This window comes from Lichenostomus cassidix, chromosome 3 (genome assembly GCF_008360975.1).
Source record: "Lichenostomus cassidix isolate B80296 chromosome 3, HeHo_3.0, whole genome shotgun sequence".
NCBI lineage: Eukaryota > Metazoa > Chordata > Aves > Passeriformes > Meliphagidae > Lichenostomus > Lichenostomus cassidix.
The window spans coordinates 82,966,943-82,990,715 of NC_139483.1; the positions used below are offsets into that span (position 1 = coordinate 82,966,943).

General features: G+C 34.7%; 1 protein-coding gene across 20 annotated transcripts in view; it reads right to left on the reverse strand.

The window, feature by feature from the left end:
• The window catches only part of RIMS1 (regulating synaptic membrane exocytosis 1), a 314,192-nt gene that overhangs the window by 98,193 nt on the left and 192,226 nt on the right, over nucleotides 1-23,773 (reverse strand). For 8 of the 20 annotated variants that reach the window (XM_085056515.1, XM_085056514.1, XM_085056510.1 and 5 more), the window contains exons 10-19: nucleotides 22,367-22,413; nucleotides 21,165-21,277; nucleotides 20,001-20,131; nucleotides 19,502-19,673; nucleotides 19,219-19,375; nucleotides 17,925-17,996; nucleotides 10,639-10,798; nucleotides 10,030-10,155; nucleotides 6,015-6,077; nucleotides 1,528-1,617 (exon numbers count right to left, since the gene is read on the reverse strand). In XM_085056515.1, coding sequence (XP_084912641.1) covers nucleotides 1,528-1,617; nucleotides 6,015-6,077; nucleotides 10,030-10,155; nucleotides 10,639-10,798; nucleotides 17,925-17,996; nucleotides 19,219-19,375; nucleotides 19,502-19,673; nucleotides 20,001-20,131; nucleotides 21,165-21,277; nucleotides 22,367-22,413 — 1,131 coding nt within the window. Of the gene's footprint in view, nucleotides 1-1,527; nucleotides 1,618-2,079; nucleotides 2,194-2,537; nucleotides 2,616-6,014; nucleotides 6,078-10,029; nucleotides 10,156-10,638; nucleotides 10,799-17,924; nucleotides 17,997-19,218; nucleotides 19,376-19,501; nucleotides 19,674-20,000; nucleotides 20,132-21,164; nucleotides 21,278-22,366; nucleotides 22,414-23,773 lie in introns of all 20 variants that reach the window. The other 12 variants (XM_085056508.1, XM_085056507.1, XM_085056506.1 and 9 more) reach the window with 4 other exon arrangements.

The window sequence follows — 23,773 nt, forward strand, 5'->3', positions numbered from 1 at the left end:
TTCTAAAGATATAATAGAACTAGCTACAATTAGGACAGATACAGTTTTGAATATAATATTCTAACAAGATAGTTTAAAATTACCAGTTACTGTTTCACTGAATACTCAACCTGACGGGTGGTATGTTGAAATAAGCATAGAACATACTGCTAACATCTATATGCAATTGCATTAAATAGCTGCTTGTAGATGAAGGCAGCTGTATATATGGACACACCTCATTTTTTAATATAATACTACAGTATTTGTAAAAATATATAGAAAAATATCCATATTTCAGTCTGAGTGGCTTTACTTCAGCTGATTTTTTTTTGTTTTTTAATAACCATGTTCATATTATCTGTAATGTTTTGAGTTTGGTCTTAAAAAGGAATAAACTACTGTAGATCCATCAGAGATACTTCAGCAGAACATTAGTCACTCCTCTGCAACAAGAATATAATTTAACAAGAGCAAAGTTCCAATCAAGGAGATGCAGGAACTGGGGAGAAAGGAAAGGGAAACTATAAATAAAAATCTCAGGAGAAACCCTATCTCAAAAAGAAAAGTTCATTGTTAGTGCCTTTCTTCACGTCTTGTCCCACAATAAAGAAAATAATGCAACTGTTACAATCACCACATCGTGAATTGACTGGAAAAGCGTTATTAACTTCCACACTAGTTAAATATGTATTGCAAAAATGAAATTGCAATTCCATCCTATTCCCAATCAAAGAGAGCCTATAATTGCCCTAGGCAAACCTAAAATCTCACTCTAAAGTGGTATCATTCTTAGCCAAAAACATGGGTAGAGATGAAAACTTCTCCTGTGTAATCATTCCATCTATCAAATACTCCAGTAGTATTTGATTCACCTTAAATTTTGAATGAAGCTATTGTAATAGTAAAAATACAGAAAGCATCCATAACATGCCTGCACAATGTACGTGACACAATATTATTTCATTGAAATTGTAAACATGTCTTAAGACTTAAGTGAACTTTAATGTAATATCAGAGTGATAAAAACTCAATGCAGTGATCCGCCTTGTAATTGCAAAAGCAGATGCAGCAGATTAAAGAAAGCAATGATATTTGGCTATTTTGTAAAAAATATATCAGTATTGATACAGTTCTGGTTTGAAATGTGAGAGTTTTGTTGCACTTTATAATTTATGCCGCTGCTTTATTAGCAGTCCACAGAACAAGCAAGAAACAGATGTAATGTTTTTTAGCAAATGATGATGAAGATTCACAACCAAGTGGTAGTTTCAAAATACTTAACACTGCAATGCTATTATCAGCATACTGAGGACTTTTGTAAACAATGAACATCAGCTTGATCTAAAACAAAGAAAGTAGCCAGAAGCGGTTATAAACGCCAACACACAATTTACATGACATACATGAATATAGGAGCAAAAATGTCTACAAATACCAAAGCAGACAAGAATGTACAAGAACGTAGAATACTCATATGAAGAAAACCAAAACTTATAAAGATCACCAGCACAGATGACAAGAAATTCATAAGTTTTTATTTTATACCTTTCTCGTTCTGGTGAATGCAAACTAGTATCTGGTCTCAAGCAGTTGGTACTAGCACTCCTAGCCCTGTCAAGGGAGGGCTGCAGTTCACTAGTGCCAGTGCATTGCATCCAATGGTAGAAGAGAAAGAAAAAGAAAACAAAGAAAGGAATACCATGTTAGATATTAACTCATAAAATAATGCTCTCTTTACAGAAAATGTAGAATCACAATGATTTAATTAAGGAGAACATAAAAGAGTTGACTGGATGATAGTGTCAAGATTTGTTCAGAAAATAAAAGCAAACAAAAGGCTGCCAGAAATTTTTTGCAAATATTGTTGAAATGTTTAAAACTGAATGAGACAGAACAGCATCCACTTGTAAGAAAAGTGGAATGAGAAATACCAAACAATAAAATTATATCCTTATAAACAGCAGTAAATCTTAAGCCAAAGCAAAAGAATGTGATACACTATATGTCATGTGAAATCCCTTTACAGTGAAGCTCATTTATTCTGCAAATCCATATTAGATACCAAACAAGTGGGGGGATTAATCCTCAGTGTCTTACCTAACCAGTAGATCATCTCCAAATTTCGATATTCGTGAATTAAGGCAATCATGAAGGAGTGAAATATCCTGTCTAATCACGGATTTGGTCTTAGCACATGCAGGAAGAGTTGAGCTTTGTAAATTAAAATTATTTAAACAAAATGAAAATAAATTTAACATGTAAAAGAAATCTTATACAGAAACAAAATAATGTAATAAAGGAAAAATATATGCAACATATAATTTTAACACTGAAGACAACTCCAACCAATACAAAGTAGTTTGGTTTGGATTTTTTTTTGTAACATAGGTGTTAAATGAAACAATTAGATTAAGTTATTTTAGGATTTTATCCCTTATCTCTCAGTTACAAAAATTATGAAACATTTTAGGTTATTTTTCTTTTTCTTTAACAAGGGAAATCTATTTTTTTTTAAAGAAGCTAACTACTTAAAGGGGACTCTAAACACTTCTTACCTGTATAGGTTCCAATGAGTACCATTTTCTAGTAAAGGCATCTTGGGTGGTAATGTTTTATAGTGCCTAATAGAACTTCTTGAATGTGGTGGGTCAGATAAGAACACAGAACAACACAAAAAGATGCCAAAAATAAAAAGACAGGTAAAGGCAAACCAAGACTGACCAGAACATAAAATAAATGCATAATATTCTATTATATTGTACAGCTGTAGGAGCAGATTTCTCAGTATATGTTTTTCTCAATCACTGTGAAAGCCATCTGGGGGACAAATTTTGTATTTACACTTTTCTTAATAAAGTGTATGGACTTATGGCAACGTTAGTACAGCTGAGATGTTTTCTTAAAGGGAAAGTAATCTATATTTCATTTATAGATACTTTTAATTAAAATATACAGCCTTTTTTAAAGGATTAGGTTGATATTAAATTTGCTCTTTATTTCTCTTAGTGATGCCTTACTTAGACTCACAGAGATTTTAATCTTTTCAGTAGCTAAGCATGAAAATCTTGCTAAAACAGGGATATATAAAGTATCACAAATTTAATTAAGATATATTAGCAGCCAGCTTTTTCAAACATGAAAGTCTTTTGAAAGTGGCGTATCAGCCTCAAAATTTAACACTAGTTAAATGCTATAAGTAATAAGCTAATTAAAAAACTTCGGAGAGGTACTACATCAGCCAGCACAGCAGCACTAAGGTCTTACATGACAACTGTCTAATATCATAACAGATTTTAGAGACAGAAGTGTTTATTTAACCAGCCAGCTCTACCCAATGAACAAGGGAGAAATTTAAAGGCAGACAGTGGCTGCTGAATGGGAATGATGGCCACTTAACAGTTTGGGCTAGTAACAACATTCTAACAATTTTCTACATACTCTACTAGGACACAACTATGGAACTATTAGGAGAAGAACCAGCAGGCTTGAGGATTTTGCAGCATCAAGAACAGTCAGTCCTGATAGGACATTTTGATTCCTGTTAAGCCCTGGACCTAAACACAGCAGGAACAACATTACAAACCTGGCTGTATCACAGACAGATGAATCAAATCTCTGCCTGGAAATAGTGTTTGTAAAACCCTGAGGAATTTAATAGAGGAACTTCGACCCTTCTTGAAAAGGTTTAGTGGTCACCACCGGTGAATCCTCTATCAGAGGTCACTGAAATGTTGCAAAGGAGGATTAATGGAATGGTTGTCACCAGGCCAATCCCGGCACAGGTATTACCAATCAAAGTAGGGGTGATCTAAGACAGGGAATCTCACAACCCATGGTCCATAGCTGAGGTACATACCTTCCCATAATTTCTGCTATTAGCCATCAATTGCATATAGATGGACAGGATGGACAGCTAGGACTAGTATTCCAAACTTGTGCATTAAACTCACCATGTATCTTCACTTTTTAGCTTGGTCTAGCAAATTTCTTTCATTTAAAATGAAACCATTAACATTTCTTTCCCATTTAAAGATGAAGCTGTCTCAACAACTAATTAAAACATTGTTCAGCAGGCTGTCTAGAAAAAAAAGGCTAAAGCCTTAAAAAGTTTCTGACACGAATAAATGTCAGGTCACTAGAAATAAGAAAGGACAAAAGATGGCATAGAACAAATTCTTGTTGAAATTGTTTTCAAAAGTATTCTGTCAAGAAAGGATATTGCCAGTTTTAGGGTATTATTTGGAATTAGGGTGTATAAGGCCCAGAGTTAAATTAAAAAGAATCCATCTATTGTCATCTACTGCTTTTATAAGTACCATCCTGTTATATAGTATACCATTACTATTACTTTTAAAGGGTGAATTTGTTGGGTTTTTGATCATAAAGATACAACAACAATAAATGGAATTTAAAAAGTCACAGAAAGGGCTGTACGCTCTGAATCCAGTGTAGTTCTTTCCTAACTCTATTGCTGTCCATGCACAACATTTTGCTGTGACCAGACTGGTTTATAGATTTGTAAAAGTATTGGAAAGCTAATGGCTGGGCAATGTTCACCTAAAATTTATAATACAGTATTTACTTAATTAACTGAGACTTTAAGCAATGTCATTGAAAAATTATAATGACAATTATAATCTTTAAGAGGGAAAGGCATAAGCAAAGGGCTGGAGGCAGGAAGATGGTGAAACTACAGAAGATGCAGCAGAATGGATACAGGAAGGAGGCAGGAAAAATTGCTATTATCTGACAATAAAGAGACATAAAATAACAAGAACTTGAATAAATTATTAAACCCTAAAACCTAAAATCTTGAAGAAAAAGCCTTTTTAGCCTAAGTATGAGAATTTCTACTAATAATAGAAAAATTAATTTAACAGCTTCACTGATGTAGATTTTTTTTGAAAGGCTTCATATTTATTATTTTAGCTTTATACTAGTCTTTTTAACAGAACCCTATCACAGTATCCTCAATACTGTTTCAAATTTGATTATGAAAATTAAAGCAAGCCAAGACATTTAAAAAAGTAAACAGTACCTTGTAAGAGAAAATCCTATATTAAGTAAATTAATAATGACACTAGACAACATGATTTTAACAATTGATGCTTTTAAACATATAGCACTGACACAAAACTTATCAACACCCACATCCAAAGGGACAAATGGATAACTACCTGGTTGAAGTAGCTGAATGGTTAACTACTTTAACTTCAACCTACATTTTTACTTACTGTAAGTGAAAGATATTCTACACAATCTGTCATGGATTTTAAATAAAGTTAACAGACATGGTGAAAAAAAAGGTGGGGGAGCAGACTTTGATTTTTTAGATGAAGATATTTCAGTCCCGTTTAGTTTCACAACATTGGAAAATGGTAAGACAGGAAGCTCCAAGCTTTGGACCAAGAGATAAATGAAGACTGAAGATGGGCCCAAATTACAAAGTTTACTTGTGGATCCAATTTATAGAACAATTTTTAGATGCAAAAACAAGTAATACAAGACCCCTCAAATCCAGGATTTCCAGTAAGACCTCGTAAATCAGTGTTTATTCCTCTGCAAGTGACTAAATGCGCATGCGATTATGAATATATATATTCACAGATATAAATAAATCAGCATGTGTCACGACAAGAAAAGGTTGTTTAATTGTGCATGGCTGTTATATAAACATAAAAATGCAAATAAAAGAAAACATAAAACTAACTAAAAAGTAAAGTTTGAAATTATGACAACGCTGTCATGCATTGGGCGATCAGGACTTTTGTGACTGGACAGAAAATCTACCACAAAATACAACTGCAAAACCAAAATTTCTTCAACTCCTTTAATCCTTACTACTGAGGTTCACAGACATATATACACATCTCAATCTGAATTATAACAAACAATAAAGAACAACTGACATCTGGATCACAATGTACTTGGAAGTTCTTTATTTACTGTGACTAAACACCACCATGGAACAAACGCTGGGCACATAGACAATTAACCAGGTGTGCTCATGATTACCACATTCCTGTATTTACCTGATGGTATGTAGGCACTCTGCACTTCTTCCTCGCTTTGCTCTGGGCAGCATAAGAAGCTCACTGCACAGACAGGATGGGTGGTGAGTGAAACAGATATAGTTATGAAGCATTAGATGACATGGGTTATGCCAATGATAAGCAAATGAAAACATAAAAGGAAACAGGAAGCATCCACCCAGATAGATAGTCTGATAATATTCAAATTCTGACTGCACATCTCAAAAAATATGAGCCAAAAAATGCATGTAACTACATTTTCAACAAATACTCTTTAGTGTGGCACCTCCTTTGGTGACATTTTTTTAAAATTCAGAATTACTTTTTCAGAGTTCCTAATGACAAAATGAATACATAAAATGGCTACAGTTTTCTAATAACCTCCCATCACATGAACTAATTAATGGAGAATTGCTTTAGGAAAAAAAAGAAAGATACTTGTTGTTAGTTTTGTGTTGGGTTTTGTGGCTTCCTAAGCTGAAAAATCATACATGTAAAAGCAGGGAAGGTTTGGTAATGATTTAATGCAGACTGCTTTATGGGAAGAGTCACCCTTAAGGGAAAATCAAAAATACATGTTCACTTGAAATATTATGTTTTGCCAAACATAAATTCTGACTCATAGCTTTTGATGGTATTTTGTAATGCAATCCTAAAGAAACAAAAAAAAAGCTAATCAGCCATCAGAGTTTTTATTTCTTACTCTCTCGAATTGAGGAAAATCAGGCATCTATTCTACTTTTCTTACACTGTAACCAAACACATACTACAGCCAGCAAGATGGTAAAATTAATGCACATTTATGCCTATGGTAAATATGACTATGATATGAAATATCCCTTGAATTAATCCTGTAGTTTTATGCACTTCAACACAATCAGAAAGACCCAGCTCCAAAACTCCTGTCATTGTAAATATGAAATTAAAAGTAAGCTTCATGGAAACATGCTAATTTTAAAAGAAGCAGGGAATCCCATGAAGTACTATGGCAAAAAAAAAAAAAAGGAGAGAAAATATTACAAAACAGATAAAGCAGCAGTTGTTCAATTTGTTTTACACTTCATGCCATTATAGAATGATCCATTTCATTGATACAGTAAAGGCATTATTTATCTAAAGTTCTCAGCTGGGCAACTTGAAATAATGGCTTGTGAGTCATGTAAGACTTAATTATATCTGGAGCCATTGGCTTGATTTTGATGCAACAATATGTACTAAAGTTGAATCGAATTTTTACATCTTCTTTCTAAGCCAAATTTCTATTCATAAACACAGAGATTTGACAGAATTTATATGCAGTTTCCAAATTACAAACAACTGCAGATTTTAGGGAAAAAGTTACTGTCTTTTTAGAGTTGCAAAGTGGATGCAAAGTCCACATTAAATCATAGGATATTTTGTTAATATTCACCTTTGCTAAGCCAAAGAGTATCTATTGTAATTAGCCCAAAGCAAACACCAATAAAAAAATTACCCTGAAAACTGATATAAAATAAAAAATCGACCATGAAATCTTCAAGTTAAAAAAAATAGATAAAAGAATCCTTAAAAGAATCCTTCAAGTAGATTACCAATAATGTGAGAATATGAAATTCTCTGATAAATTAAGTCTGGTTTGGGAGACATTTAATATAGAGATTATTATTCTCAAACAAGTGTTTTCTATATTCATGCTTGACAGATTTTACTTTGGAATAAAAGAAACACACACAAAAAAAAAAATAGAAGTGCCATGCTCTTGAAAATTGGACAATGATTTCTTAATAAAAAGCTTTTCCAAACAGTTTATATATATTCATATATGTGTATATATGTATATAAATATATATAAAAATGTTGATGTGGACAAGTAAGTTCCACTGGAAATTTATCGCAACAGATGCTTCTGTAAGAGAGCGGTAGTAGCTATTTTTACAAATACCTATATTATTATTCAGTATTAATTTTGGACCAATAACAGATCACTGAGAAAATTATTGAAACTAACCAGCAGTAATTTCTGCCATGTAACTACCAGGTAGTTCCTCAGCTTTCAAGCCAAGTACATGTTAATGTACTTGTTTAGATGAATGCACCACAACTATCTACACTACTCTTATACATAATATTTAAGGAAGTTGGGGTTTTTTTAATTCTTGGATGTAACAGAGAATCTTTCTCAACAAAACCTAGTTTGTATCTTTCATATGATGCTATTCTTTCATACTGAAAGCCAGCAAAACCTGCCAGAGTTAAACAGCCTTCACAACTGATAACACCCGGGAGAAAAAATGAAAAGGAAAATGGGAAAAAAGGAGACCACTGCAGACACTGTTATTCAAGGACAGTAAGTACATGGCCCCATTTTTAAATCCTGCAAATAAGCCACGTACATCCTTCATGTCTGATGTTTAGACTTCTGAAAAAAGTTTTCTGAACACTGAAAAGAACTGAAGAATGTCTCACTTCTCTGAACAAACCCAGCAGCCCATTGCTCATCCCCAAGAAAGGCTCAGAGTAAGCCCTGCTGCTCTACATGATCCCTGCATATATCACCAGTTATGCCTTGGTTTGAGGCTTTACTAAAAGAGAAACTTCTAGACAGGTAATTGTCTGTATTTATACTGACAAAAGCTACTTTTTAAAGCCTTTTTCTCTTCAAATTTGATGAATAAGAAGTCTATTCAACTAATATCTACAGGAATCTTTTGGATATATCACTGCCCAAAATAAATAATAACAGAAAACATTTGCAACAAGTGGAAGTTACTCAAATTAGCCTAACCATAAATCTGGCTACTATATTTAAAAACAATTTTAATTCACCTCTGAAAGGAAATTCACTGCAAAAATACAGCTTAGTCAATTCTGTACACACTTCTTGCCTACAAATTCATTTTTAAATGCACCAGATAACTCATTAACTCCCATACCTATGTCACCATACTACAAAAGTAAAACTGGCAAGATCATATACAAAACTGAATAGGCTTAACTGCAAGAACCATCTGTTATTCAATCTTTATGTTACTTCAAAATTGGCCAAAGATTTTCAGAGATTTTTATGATTTAATGTTTACATGTTTTCACATCACTATGAAATGTATGTTCTGTATTGAATTTACTGGATTATATGCAAAGATTTTGTTATACTTAGTTCTAAAAGTAGTTACTTACTGCCAAGAAAAAAAAATCAAAGACATTACTATGACAATTGATCTTATCTGAATGGCAAAAGTTTGCTATTATAGTCTAGCTATATGATTTTTTTTTAAGTAAACAACAATCCATAAATATTGATAATCTATGTGAATGCCATAATTTTTCACAAATACTGAGCTGAAATACCTTTCTAACCCTTTTTTCAGCTATAAAATAAACAGAAATTCTATTTTTCCCCATTTTATCAGAATATTCCTAATACCTGAAAACAGTGCCTACTAGGAGAGACCAAGTGTTCTCTGAATGTAGCCACTCCGTGTATTCCAGGGAGAGATGTGTGTGCGTCATGCATCTAAGACTGGAAATTTTTGCAAATTACAACTAGCACTACAACTATCCTTGCTATGCCTGGGTACTGTATGAAGTTCACCAGAATGTTACGTAAGGTGCTGTGAGACTGCACCCCCAGATCTCCAAAATCTATAAGCATATGAATGCAAACCAGCATACATCCAACTTCCCACTAGGAGGAATTCACACCTGGTATTTTGCTGGCTAGCACAACTGGCAAATTCTGATACATTACAAGAATAGCTAGGGCATAGATTAGGATGTATGGCTTCCTGGTAAAATCTCTGGGCTTTATTTTGGAAAAAAAAGCAGAATATCTAGGACAAACAGATGAGTAATTTGTCTAGATATCTGCTGTTACAGTCAACCCAGTGCACAGTTTACCATTTCTACCATCTATCAGTTAGGATGAATTCTCTCCCTTCCCACTGCTATCAGTCACATCTCTAATGAAAACTTGAAGATTAGGTGAACTGATAAAGACATTTCTAAACTTTTTTCCAAGTTCAGGCTGACAATGTACCTTTCTTGATCAGACAAATACTGACTATCCATCTCTCTGGATCTGTAATCAACTGGAGCTCTGGAGGCATCATGGTGTCTAGTTGGAGAACGTGATCTTCTCATTTGATGAATTTCATCTAAACTCCTGAAAAGCAGAAACATGTATGAAAATCTTATTTTCTCATGAATAACAATGGATTTCAGTACAAATTGGTTGAAGGAAGTTTTTTAATAATAAATTAATACATGATTTCTAAAAGAATGCCATTTAAAATTATGCAATTTATATATGTCATTATTATTCTACAAATATACTTAAGTGGCTTCACACAAGATCCAGCCTCTGACTGAAAAAATTTTCAAACCTATGTATTAGTTATGGTACACAGGTGATGAATCACAGACAAAACATGAGTAAAAAGAAGTAAGTTTTACAAAGTTATGATTTACCCCATGAGTGCTCTTGAATGACTAATAAAAGCATATATCAAGTTCAAATACTGCACTAATAAATTTAGATACAAAAATCAAGCTTTAAAATAGTGAAAAATTCCTGAACAAGAGGGAAGTTAATAATGACAGATTCTAGAAAGTTGAAAGCACATTTAGCTTCCCTTGGGATGCCTACCTCTGTAATGGCACATTTGGTAAACGTGAACGGGGCCTGCCCTGATCGTCGCCACGGTGAGGAGACACGGAACGTGAACGATGATGCGTTGTTGTTCTTTGCTGTTCTGGCACAGTTAGCGTTGTGGATTTACCTTCTCTAGTACTAGACCTATAACCTACTGGTGAGAGGGTAAAAAAAGGAAATTAGAGAATAAACGTCTGGGTTTAGAAAGAATTCAGATGGCTAGTCTTCCAGGAGCACGTATCTAAACGCTTCGACAACTTTCACCTGTCATCATTCAGCTGTCGTACATCCCGATGTATCATGCAGGAGAAATTACTAGCATTACCTTTAAATGTCTACATGTACAGAGACTGAAAAAATGAGATTTTTTTGTAGTGAAAGATGTGGAGCAGTTCACTTACTTGGGGAAGAGTATTCTGGGTATTTTGTGTATATAAAAAAAATATTTGAAAGGAATCTAAGCAGTATAGGTTTACCTCACCTGAAAAATGGAGAAACCATGCTTGCGTACAACACCGCAGACTCACATGGGACTGCTCATCCATAAAGCATCTTTCTGCCTCTTGTTTCAGTTAAACACAAAAATGTTCTCCTACTGAACTTGTCCAAAGCCATCTACTTAAAGAAATTATGAGGATTTAGAGTATATTGTACCAAATATTGGGTGTTGCACACTTTGCAGAGTAATTTTTCCAAACACTATGAACAAACGGCAAAATTTCTTGTAGTTCATTCTTATATAGGATTAAAAAAAATCAGCAGAATGCTAGTACATTTTCAATATTTCAATATTGTGGTGGCTTTTCCCATGAAGAACACTCTTTGCCTTGTTATATATTTTGAATCCTATCCTAAAACAGACAATGAAGCTCAGTAAGATATCTTTCCAAAAGGTGCCTGTTATCTTTCCAGAAGAGCCTAAGGAGATCTGCTCAGACTTCACTTGCTCATTTCTAGACATTTAAATTAGATTACAATAATCCCTTGACAGAAAATCCCTTAATGATAGTCATCCCTTAATCACTTCACAAATTCTTCCCTAGGTATCAAAATAATAATTTTGCTTCTTTTCTGAATTTGTCTAGCAGTAAAATTACTGTAATGTGTGATTTTATTCAGCTATAAAAACAGCCTATATCAGAAACCTTCTTTTCATGCAGGGAAAGACTATGATTTTGTCACCCAGTTGTCAACTGGAGAAATTAAATAAATAAATTGCACTTTTAATGGAGCTCATTACAGGGTTTCAACTTTGGGTTGGTTTTTTTTTCATATTTTATATGATTTGTATAATTATTCTAGTTCTTTGCTGGTCTACCAAATTAATAACAGGCCCTCTTTTAAAAGTGTGGCCTGTATACAGAGTCTGTATTAGGCTTGATCATATATTCAATGACATTTAATAACCTCTTTAACTGCAAGTCTGACCACAAACATCAAAGAAGCATTCACACTTTTTTCTCCAAATGTATAAGAGTTTACCAATGTATTCTAATGGTCTCTAAAAGCTGAAAACATGCATGAAAGCATCTACTGAGGTCTATTAACCTTTTAGGAAAGTAGGACTCCAATGTTCCACAGGTTTTGATACATTGTGATGCTGGAGTACCTTACCTGCCAAAAAGGTGTTTCAGAGCTCTGTAATAAAATTATAAAGAAAAACACGAGGATCTCCCTGATCTCCAGACAATGATTGGGTATAAATTTTGAAGCAAAAAAGGGACTGCCTTGGGACTTCAGTGGAGATTCATGTACCAAGATTGCTGCAGAAAATGTCTGGTTTTTTGTTAGAGGAAGAAAAAAGATGACAAAAGCTGGGTGTGTTCCCTTTCCCAAGATAACTAAATCTAAGCTGTATTTGCAAAAAGGTATTTCATTTTCCAAAATAGCTTGTGTTATAAAAAATCCTGTAATTTCTATCAGAAGGAAGAGCAGTTTACATTTACTAAACGCTAAAACCAAAGAAACCCTAAACTTCTTTCCAACCTTCAGGCAATTGTACTGAAATATGTACAATTAGGTATTAAAAAAACCTAAATTTAAATTTAAATTTAAAATAAATTTCTGGAGCATTTTTAGTTTGCCTAAAAATCTGCACATAGGATTACTCTGTAAACTCAAAAATCTAGTATAGAAAGACGATTTTATGTAATAAATTTTTCATAGCCAAGCTATCTAGGGAACAATACCTGGAACTCATGCAGTGTGTGTACACAAAGCTCACAGAACAGACATAGCAGTAGCAATTCACACTTATCCTAAGTATTAATTCAAGAATTGTCAAACTATTCAAATCACATCCATACTTTCACAGTGACCACGACAGTGACAGCAACAGTAACATTTTCTCATATTCTCAAATACAAAGGCTCTGTGCTCTTCAGGATGAGCAGAGAAAAATTTTGCATGGACCAGCATGATAGCAGCAACCAAGCTGATGGCACTTTATGCATGTTTCGCAGTTGCTCATGGGAAACTGCTAGGTGTGACAGGAAATGAATGCAGGATGGATGATGAAAATGGTTCTGGCAAACATTTGATACCAGAATTATGTTATTTTTTCTCACAAAATAGACAACAAGGTATTGTATTGATGTCACCCTACTGCTACAGGAGGAAGGTAAACACAGTGCAACCATTTATTCAGGTTCCATGTAGCAGAAAAATAAACTGTTCTGAAGAGTTACCCATAGGATAAGCAATACAACTTGTTAAAACTACCGCTGGGGATATTGCCAACTGCATATCAGCTTTTTTTTTTTTGTTTAGTTTTTAATTAAGAAAGTTATTGAAGCTTTGGTTAAACAGACAGGCCTCAAAACATATTCAGGTTTTATTGAAACCTTTACTGACTCTTATGGAGTACTGGGCTGCCCTTTACAACACAGACACAAATTGACTGGTTTAAGACCAGCTCAGGACCACAAACATACTTAAGAGACTTGAGCATCTCTCATACAAGGTGAGGTTGAAAGATTGAAAATAATATTTTCTTCATGTAAATGGATGCCAGCATGCCACAAAAACCTGTCAAAATCATGTTTGTTAAACCTGAGCTTCAAATTAAAGTCACTTTCAGCTGATGATATCAACTTTTATGAATATAACTATGACCTGATTTAATCACTGCAAGTTATTAATAATAAATGAGCATGGTACAATTACATGAAAGATAAGATACATTAGTGATATGACAAGGGAAAAATACCTTTCTGAAAATATTTTGGGATTTATTTAAGTACCACTATTTTTGATGTAGCAATCTTTACTTCCATTGACAAGCAGTGATTCTTTGCAGCTACTGAAACTTCTAGGACAACAGTTTTCTTATTACTAAATTCTAATACTGCATTTGCCTTAGCAATTGGTAAAAAAAATTGAAACTATAGTTTTAAGGATTTCCAATGTTAGTGAAATTAGCAAAAATATTTTCCTTATTTTTTTCGCTTTCATGGAGATGCAGTGAAATTTTGTGCTTTTACATTTTGTAGTTATGTATTTATTAGAAAATGAGCAATAAGCTTTGTGAAAATCTTGAGATATTAAGGGAGAAAAATGTTTTCTTTTTTTCCCTCAATATTTCAGGAAAAATAGAAAATTAATAACTTTCAGGAAGATTCTGCCTGACTAAATTAATTTCCTTCTATGACAAGGTCACCCTCTTAGTGGATGAGGGAAAGGCTGTGGATGTTTTTTACCTATAAATTATTAAAATATTTTACACCGTTTCTCCAGGGCTCTCCTGGAGAAGCTGGCAGCCCACGGCTTGGAGAGGTGCACTGTTTTCTGGGTGCAAACTGTCTGTGTGGCTGAGCCCAGAGAGTGGTGGTGAATGGAGTCACATCCAGCTGGCAGCTGGTCACCAGTGCAGTTCCTCAGGAGTCAGCACTGGGGTTGGTCCTGTTTAATGTCTTTATCAATAATCAGGACATGGGGACAGAATGCACCCTCAGTAAGTTCACAGATGACACTAAGTTGGGCTGGAGTGTAGGAAGGCTTTGCAGGGAAATGTGGACAGGCTGGATCTGTACACTAAGGCCACTGGTATGAGGTTCAACAAGGCCAAGGCCTGGTCCTGCACTTGGGTCACAACAATCCCAGGCAGTGCTACAGGCTGATGGCAGAGTGCCTGGAAAGCTGTCTGGGGAAAAGGACCTGGAGGTGCTGGGCAACAGAGGCTGAACATGAGCCAGCTGTGCCCAGGGGGCCAAGAAGACCAATGGCATCCTGGTCTGTATCAGCAATAGTGTGGCCAATAGAACCAGGGCAGTGATTGTCTGTGCTTGGCACTGGTGAGGCCACACCTCAAATCCTGTGTCCAGTTCTGGGCCCCTCACTGCAAGAAGGATATTCAGGTGTTGGAATGAGTCCAGAGAAGGGCAATGAAGCTGGTGAAGAGTCTGGAGAACAAGTCCTGTGAAGAGTGGCAGACAGACCTGGGGCTATCCAGCCTGGAAAAAGGAGGCTCAGGGGGAGCCTCCCTCTAGAACTGCCTGAAAGGAGAGTGTTTCAAGGTGGGAGTCGGCCTCTTCTCACAGATGACAAGTGACCTGAGAAAAGGAAATGGCCTCAAGTTGTGGCAGGAAAGGTTTAGATTAGATATTACGGAAAATTTCTTCCCTGAAACGGCATTGGCTGCACAGGGAACGGGTGGAATCACAATCCCTGGAAGTGTTCATATAACATGTGGATGTGTCACTTGAGAACATGGTTTGGTGGTGAACATCACAGTGCTGGGTTAACAGTTGGATTCAATGGTCTTAGAGGTCTTTTCCAACCTTAATAATTCTTGTTTTGGGTAACTATACCTTCAATAAAGACAGCATATTTACCATATATAAGCACCACAGTGGGTAACATTGGCAAATAAGTGGTAAAAAAAACGGTCTTTAAAGGGAAATATTTTCTTTTGCATCAAATGTTGTAAACTCAATTTTGATATTCTTACTTCTCTTCAGAAGGAATATCTTAAACCTAGACTAATACGGTTGAAGCCAATACAGGCTACTCCAAAATGGTGCATCACCATACTACATTATGGGAAAATATGGATATTTTCTTTTCCTTCCCACATGAAAACTGTGCAAGAAATGTGTGGGAAATCTGAACCAGACAAGAGCTGGGGTGCACTCTGGTGAGGACTATGGTATGGAAGGGCAGGAGAAGGGCAGGGGTAAAGGCCCTGCAAAACAACAAGGAACTTGCATGGAACTTAATTTTCACAGAGAAGCCTATTTTATGGAGAAGACACTGCACTACTCGTTCAGTGCAAATGAAAGGAGCAGCCCAAAGCCTTAACTGTTTAACACTGTGGGAGGTTAGGAAGGCTGGACAGGAGGGTAGAAATGTGTATATATGAACTTGATCTCCAGTCACATTTGTGAATTTCTGTCTAAGATTCTTGAACAATTCAACAGACATTGGGACTGGCAACCTTTTCCAGGTCTTACTAAAAAACACATTTCCATATGCTGTCTAGGCTTTCATATATTTGTTGCTCATATAAAATTTTTTTTGTCCCTGAGTGCCTAAAGCCTAACTCCCTTTTAAGAATTCAGGTTGCATATGCAAACAAACCCCACACAACTTATATGCAGATCCACTTCACATAGGAATCACAAGGAGATTAACTCCACTTAGAATTGCCAAACAAATATATCCATTAAACTCAAAATGGACAAAGTTGTGCTTGGCTAGGTGAACTAGAAAAATGTTTCTGATTAGGTGGACTTCAGAAGGAGCTTCCTCACCATGCTCTTCAATTTCTAGTTTGTAGACTCTCAAATCATAGCAAATCCAACTCTAAAGACTAAATCCTGCTATTTTCTACAGTGATCTCTGAGAAAGTTTGGACTTATGCATTCATCAAAGATACACCTGAGCATGAAAGCCAAAGAAATTTCAATAAGAATCAGTTATTCAAATGCTGACCCAGTGAATAAAGTCCAATGCATTCAGCTGAACCATTTTGAATGCTTCCTGTCAGGTGGAAAACTATTTATTTCAAGTGGATGCATGGAAGGACTGGCAGCTGAAAAAAAGCTCCAGTTCTTAATAGAATATACTGAAATTTTAAACATACGTAAGTCTACAAAGATATACCAGTATCTACATCGTCAACTACAAAAAACAACACAAAACAAAACAAAACAAAACAAACCAACAACAACAAAAAAAACCCAACAAAAACCAAAACAACGACAAACCAAACAAAAACCCCAAAAAACCCAGGAAAAATATTTAGAGGCTATGATTTCCATTTAATTTGAAATGTTCGCTCTTTCTGCCGATGTAACATGAATGAATTTCTCTCTTGGCAGATGAGGTGCAAAGTATATAAAGTAAGAAAAGAACCCAATCAGAATGTAACAAAGGATAATTTTTCTCAGTAAAGATCAAGATGATACTGCATTACTAAAAAATGTGATTTATTTGTACAGTTTTATAATGGATAAATAAATTTTGAGATTATTTTAAACATAGGTCATGAAGATAGAGAGCTTTCTGATTTCCACCAAGATGCAATTCAGTGGCTTTTATCAGGAAGATCCACAGAAAAACTTATTTAGTGCTGGCAATGACATACCAACTCTTCAGTTAGCTTGGGACAATTGGGAAATGTATTGATCTGACTTGCGACAACAGTCAACTTGAACTAGAAGAATGTGATATCCAAGATAATCCTCAAGATTTTCAGTATGCAAGGAATGCTGAACTAAAATTTAAACCATGACAGCCTCTACAAGTATATATTTATGAACATTTAGGGTAATGATAGTTCATGAAGGCTTATGAGAACTATAAAAGATATAGCCATGCTACATGCATCTTAATCTATAGCCATGCATTATCAATAAAGTCCATGGAAGACTGCATTACAGCTAAATTTCAAGCAAAAAGAAAAATAATTAAAAAATGCTTTCAATAAACACTGAAATCTTAACTACAATTTTAAAATGTGAGGTTTTTTAAAATTTTATTTGCATTTTAAACAATGCTTGGAGCATTACAGAGTAAAAAATTAAACAATTTGAACCAACCACTGGTTCACATATGAAGAATGATATGCAGAAGAAATATAAATGAATGAATAGTAGAATCTTTTCATTTAACAGGTTTGGGACAGGTACCATGGAACAATTAGGAAAACTGGTTTTCCCATAATGCACTCACCAAAACCAGTATCCTCAATATTCCAAAATATTATAAAGAAACAAAAACAAACAAGCAAACAAAAGAAGAAGAAAAAGGAAGCAGGACCATGCTGTTCATCCACGCACCTGGAGGAACAACTCCAATACCATCATCAACATCAAAATCTGAGATGTCACTATCACTGATTGGCCGAGATCCTGCACAACAGCAAGGTAAACAAATACCTGAACATCTGGTCATGTTATAAAATGTAAGAATATGTTCAATTCACATAATACTGAAACCAAAAAGATGATTTTAAGTCAAAATAACAGAGAAGGAGAACTCAACTGCAGTGACTAGCTAATGCTTCACAAGACAGCTGAGCCGATTTAACATTGTACAAGTGCTGCAACCTCCTTTCCCTTTCTCTTTCCCTCAAGTCCTCAGTAATCCTCTACTAGAATAGCTTTTCTCACTAAGCCTGCAAAAAGCGAAACTCATATAAAGAAAAAAACTTTTGTGCTATTTCAGTGAATATGCTTAATCAGCTTGCTGAACAAGAAAGGAGATGAGGCAACATATGGTGAGAGAGAGGAAGAGGAAACAGCATTGCCAGCTTTTAGAAAAGCTCAAATACCTCATGAAGACTAACGTTTAATTTGCTCTCTCTATACATATCCTCCATTTGGATGTCTATGCAGCAATTACAGCAATATCACATATTTATAGTTCATTCCTGAACGTACGCCAATTTTCTATGCATTGGGTGGAGTGAATGACTTCCATGTTTTAGAAAAATCAGAAACATAGCTTGGAAATGTATTTTTAAATAATCCTCTTCATCTTTCATATTTCTAAGTAAATCTTAATTTAAATGAACAAAGAAGCTGCAATGTTGAAGTAGTCCCTTCTTTTAGCATGCCTCATACAAACCTGACATCAGACTCTTGAAAATAACTGTACCTCCCAAATATACAAACACAATTTCTCTTTCCTGTGAAAGTACACTTAAAAAAACTTATTGGAGATTGAGACGAGCTTTGTGATGAAAAGTGTTTTTAAGCCTTGAAAGTCTTTAAGGACTTCTTTTTAAAAATAAAATGCTCCTAATTTTTTTTAAAGTATCCAATAATTATGAACTTTATCATTCTATTTAAAAGAAAATCTATGCAAACAAGCCTTTGAACAATTTTGTTTTGCTGTTGAAAGCCAATTCAATTCCAGCAGGTTTCACATACTTGAAAGTTATACGTCACAGGTGTAAGGCTGACATGTCATAATGCCATAATTTAAATCTCCTTTCTGCCACAGATTTTCATTATTTTTAAAGACTATGAAATAGTATCTTTTAATTTTATTTGGAATTTAAATACCAATACACTATATCCAGCATTTCTGATTTAAAATTTAAGACACCTTAATGGAATTGGGACCTACTTTGTAATTTTTTGCTAGTGCTTTCTCCACCATGAACATGTCTTCTTGGCATGAATGGTGATGGCTGAGGCAGAGGTAGTGAAGATTCATCATGTGTCTGTAGCTTATACCAATGTGGTTCATCATCTAAAAGTGCTGTCTCCAGCTCTATAAGAATCTAGCAGAAAAATCAGGTTTCAGTTTTACTTTCAAGGCACACAGAGAAACACATATACAAAACATATATGCATATGTATTCAAAACCAAACAATGAACTCAGAAAAAATGTGATTGTATGCATCACCTCTCCAAGAAATTCACTCTCTTCTTCTTGTACTCTTGGTTGATCCCATACAGTAATTTCAAGCATTCGTTCTCTAAAATCTCTACGATGAACATGTGAGTAGAGAAAAGTTTGATTCCATTTCGGCTCTAGACTTTTCTTTACTGTTTTGGTCCTTCTTTTACTCTTATCACTGGAACATAAATATTTGTTGTAAATTATTTATAGAAATAAATCAGAAAATACCGTGTACTCATCAGCACTTAAATGTTTTCATTCTCTCTTATCTGATAATGCCGAAATGAAAAAAACATTTTCTGCCCAGTGAATCACTTTCTTACAAAAGAGCAGTTAAATTGGTACTGACTTGCATGATTCAAAAGCAATTTTCTGTTGTTTTTGTTATAATTAATCCCACTATAAAATACTGTAAAAAGGAGTTCTTCATGACCATTCATTAAAAGTTGATTCAATACATGGTAAATGAAAACATAATTTTCTAAACTGAAAGTACTGTTACCTTCTGTCTGGAAGAAAATACATTTTTACATAGGGATTTCTGGGGCGTCCATCTACTCTTGGTGGCAAATCTGTTGCTTGTAGAACATTTACTATTAACTGGTGTCCCACTTTGTCATACCAGAGTTTAACCTACAGGAATGAAGTTACCATAAAACATAACTTAAAACTGAGAAGAAGCAGGATTTTATATTTTACATTTAAAATAACTACAAGTAACCATTGTTGTTTTATTTCCCAGAGACAATGAGATATGTTGCATTTCAAATCCCTCAATATTTAATTAGGTTAGATGGAAAAGATGATGGTATATACCAAAGACTGTTATATTTATCACAGCTGAATAATATTATGGTGCCTGACTATACTTACATTGTTTATTGTACTCACTGAATAATCTTGTACCTGTAAGTGCACTTAAACCAGCATGTCCTAGCTCTGCACCTTAAAAGCTACATTAAATAGGAAGCTCTGGCTGCATCTAATCTCAAGGCATAGCTGAAATCTATCTACTCAGATTTACAGCCCTTTCAAAAGTTTTTATGAAAAGAATAATATACAGCTAATTAATTTTAAGAGAATTATAATATTAGGAAATTTTTAAGCCTGCTGTATACTTATAAATTGATATTATCAATGTAAAAAATATAAGAATGTCGAAAACAAAGTCTAAATACTTACAGTATATTTAATAAGCAGGACTTCAATTAGTATTAAAAGAAAGTTCCAAGATGTATCTAAATTAAAATGCGTTACTGAATAGTGTAATGCTTAACAAATACACATCTCTTTAAATGTTCCAATAAAGAAAATAAAGTGGTACTATGCTCATTATCTGCAGATTACTGGACATGTACAGTAAAGTCAATATTTTCAATGCAGAAGCTACAAAATGACAAATTTCAAGGCACTTTCATGGGCTCTTCTCAATGTAAATTCCTGCACTCTTGGTGTATTAAAATCACAATTTCTTTTGTTTGCTATGACTACAGTGATGGCTTGTTACTGCATACAGCAGGTGTTAAAAAACTTTTGAAGGTACTAGTCATTAACAACAATGGACATTTCTCTTCACCTCTCAATAGACCTTGGGAACATGCAGGGCTGAGGAACCAGCACTTCATAGTTTTCCATTACCAACTCAAGAAAAACAAAACATGCTCACAGAAAGCTGCCCTGGTAGGACCTGTGGTGCATCCCGTAGGGCTCCAGGGCTAGTCGGAGATATAACAGAAATAGAAGGCCTTTCCATCTTCTGAGATTCAAAAGAACTTGAACCTAAAACCACATGAGATACACATAAACTTAGCATCCAAAATTTGGATGACTTAGGAATTGCTTTCCTTTGAATCGTATAAAGCTTGTATTTATACACACTATAACTGGAATAACATACAGAAAGATTTTAAACTGATGTAGAAAGCATAGTGAAAAGACTTCCTGTTTACACCTACATCCCATATTAAACCTGTCATTTTTTTGTTTATTGCAAATAACATGTAAAAAAGTGTTCTTTATACATCATTGACAAACCGCAGCAAGTGTTTTAAATAAAATACTGTTCTCTGACCAAATTACACATCTCCCTTCCCATGCAAACTACTCTGATTCTATGATCCTAAGTCTTTGACGAATAAACCACATCTATTGTATGGATTACAGTCCTGGAAGCCTCTGAAATTTTAATGGGAAGACATGCAGGACATGCATCTGGCATGGAGGATACTTCAGCAACTGCTGGACATCATCAGTTCTCCACCAGTGAAACAGATCCCTCACTAATGACAAGAGCTTGTGACAAATGAACACACAGAACCCTGTCCCAGGGAAGGTTTCTAGTTGCATCTCAGGAAAGGCTCAAATGGGAACGGACTGGGAACCATGGCCCGCAAAGACACTGGACAAAAATGTTCAAATGGCATAGTTAAAAAGAACACCAGTCTTTTGAAGTATGATGCACAAAAAGTTCACCTAACCAAGGTTTTCTTGTTAAGAAAAAGAGAAACAAGAACTCTGGAGTTACTCTGGATGGTGCAGAAGGTGAAATCCTGACACCATTTGTACCTTTGGCAGTCCCTTATACCTGTTTTCTCTCTTATGTTAGGGGAAGTAAATGTTTATTTTGGTACTAACACAAACTATAGAATAAAAAAACAGAATTCTGCTAACATTTGAAATCTCCATATGTTTAATAACATCCATATCGCTTCAGATCTAACACACAAGACCAAAACCCACTGAATATTGTTACACAAAAGCTCAGACCCAAAGCAATTTCCACAGACCATCTTTCAGAAATTTCATAACTGAAATAATTGTGCTGGGTACAAGATCATGCTTAGAGAAAAGAACAAGATGTGTACTCACTAGACTCTAATGGGGGGTGGGAAGTCTCAGGAATCCGTGGAATATCACTAAAACATAAACACATAGTAATTAGAAACAACAGAGACAACTTTGGCCTTGACAAATATATTTCTGATAGCTTTTTGGAAATATGGATCTGTTTCTGTTCTAACACGTTACAAGGAAAGAAAGAGGAAATATTTAAAGACATACTTCACACTATCATTCATGAAAATATTACTAATGCAAACTACTTCCAGTTGAAAGAACTAGCATATATAACAATATGAGCACTACAATGTTAATAATGTGGATGGATTACATAATGCTTTTACAAGGAGAACAATAAAGAAAGAGAGCTTTTAAGAAGAGAAAGGGGTGGCAAAAGGAAGTACAGCTATGGTTGTTCAACTGTTTTTTTGAGGAACAAAAATCTAAAAAATAGGACAAAGATTAACTCACTAGTAATTTTTATATAAACGTCTCAAGGAGTTCAGAGAATGAAACTGATGAAAATGACTTACAACAATAAAACAGAAAAAGAAATAACATTAGCAATGTTAAACAGACAAAAGTACAGTGCATTTCTCCAAATGATAAAAGAAAATCAAACCATAATATGATTGAGTATGGACATTTTAGAACGCATACATATCCAACACATTTACAGACATATGCAAAATATACTGCTTAAGTCCACATACATCTATCAACACTTTCCCATGAACAAATTTACTCTTCCATCAAAATCTGGATGATGCTAGTTCCTGGCTCTTTCTATTCTCAGACATCACTGAAAATACATTACAAGAGCAAGAAACACCTAGTATTGTACAAATCTTAGCAAAGCAGGGAAATGGAAACAAAGCTTTTCAGTGGATTACTTGAAGGTATTTTCATCTGCACAGACTAAACCAAAATTGGAACTGCCATAACTTTTCTGAAGAACGTTTACAAGATTTTAAGTCTATAGTTGAGCATTTTAAAGGTATTGAGACATTTGTCTGCTCAGTGAAACATAAATCTTTCTGACTTGGAAGTCAATAAAACTACAACTCCTAGGTATATAAAAGTCACTTAAGAAAAAGAAACAGACACTTGCATCAGAAAAGGAATGCAACAGTGCCCAATCACTTAGTCTTAAATTCACTTTTCATGCCCTGCAATTTAAACTTATGGTGCCTGTGCTTTAAAATGGACTATTTCAGCTCTGCATTAATGTCTCACATCAGCTTACACCTCACATCACTAAACAAGAATGTGCTTCTCCTTGTCTTGACTTTGTAAGTCAAGAATAATGAGTTTTCCTCAGACGCATGGAATTCTAACTGACTTAGTCATTCTTGACATGGCACAGTCTGACTTTACAAACACATGAACAGATTAATGACCTGTTGCACAGCAGGACTGCTGTGCAGACTGCTTCCT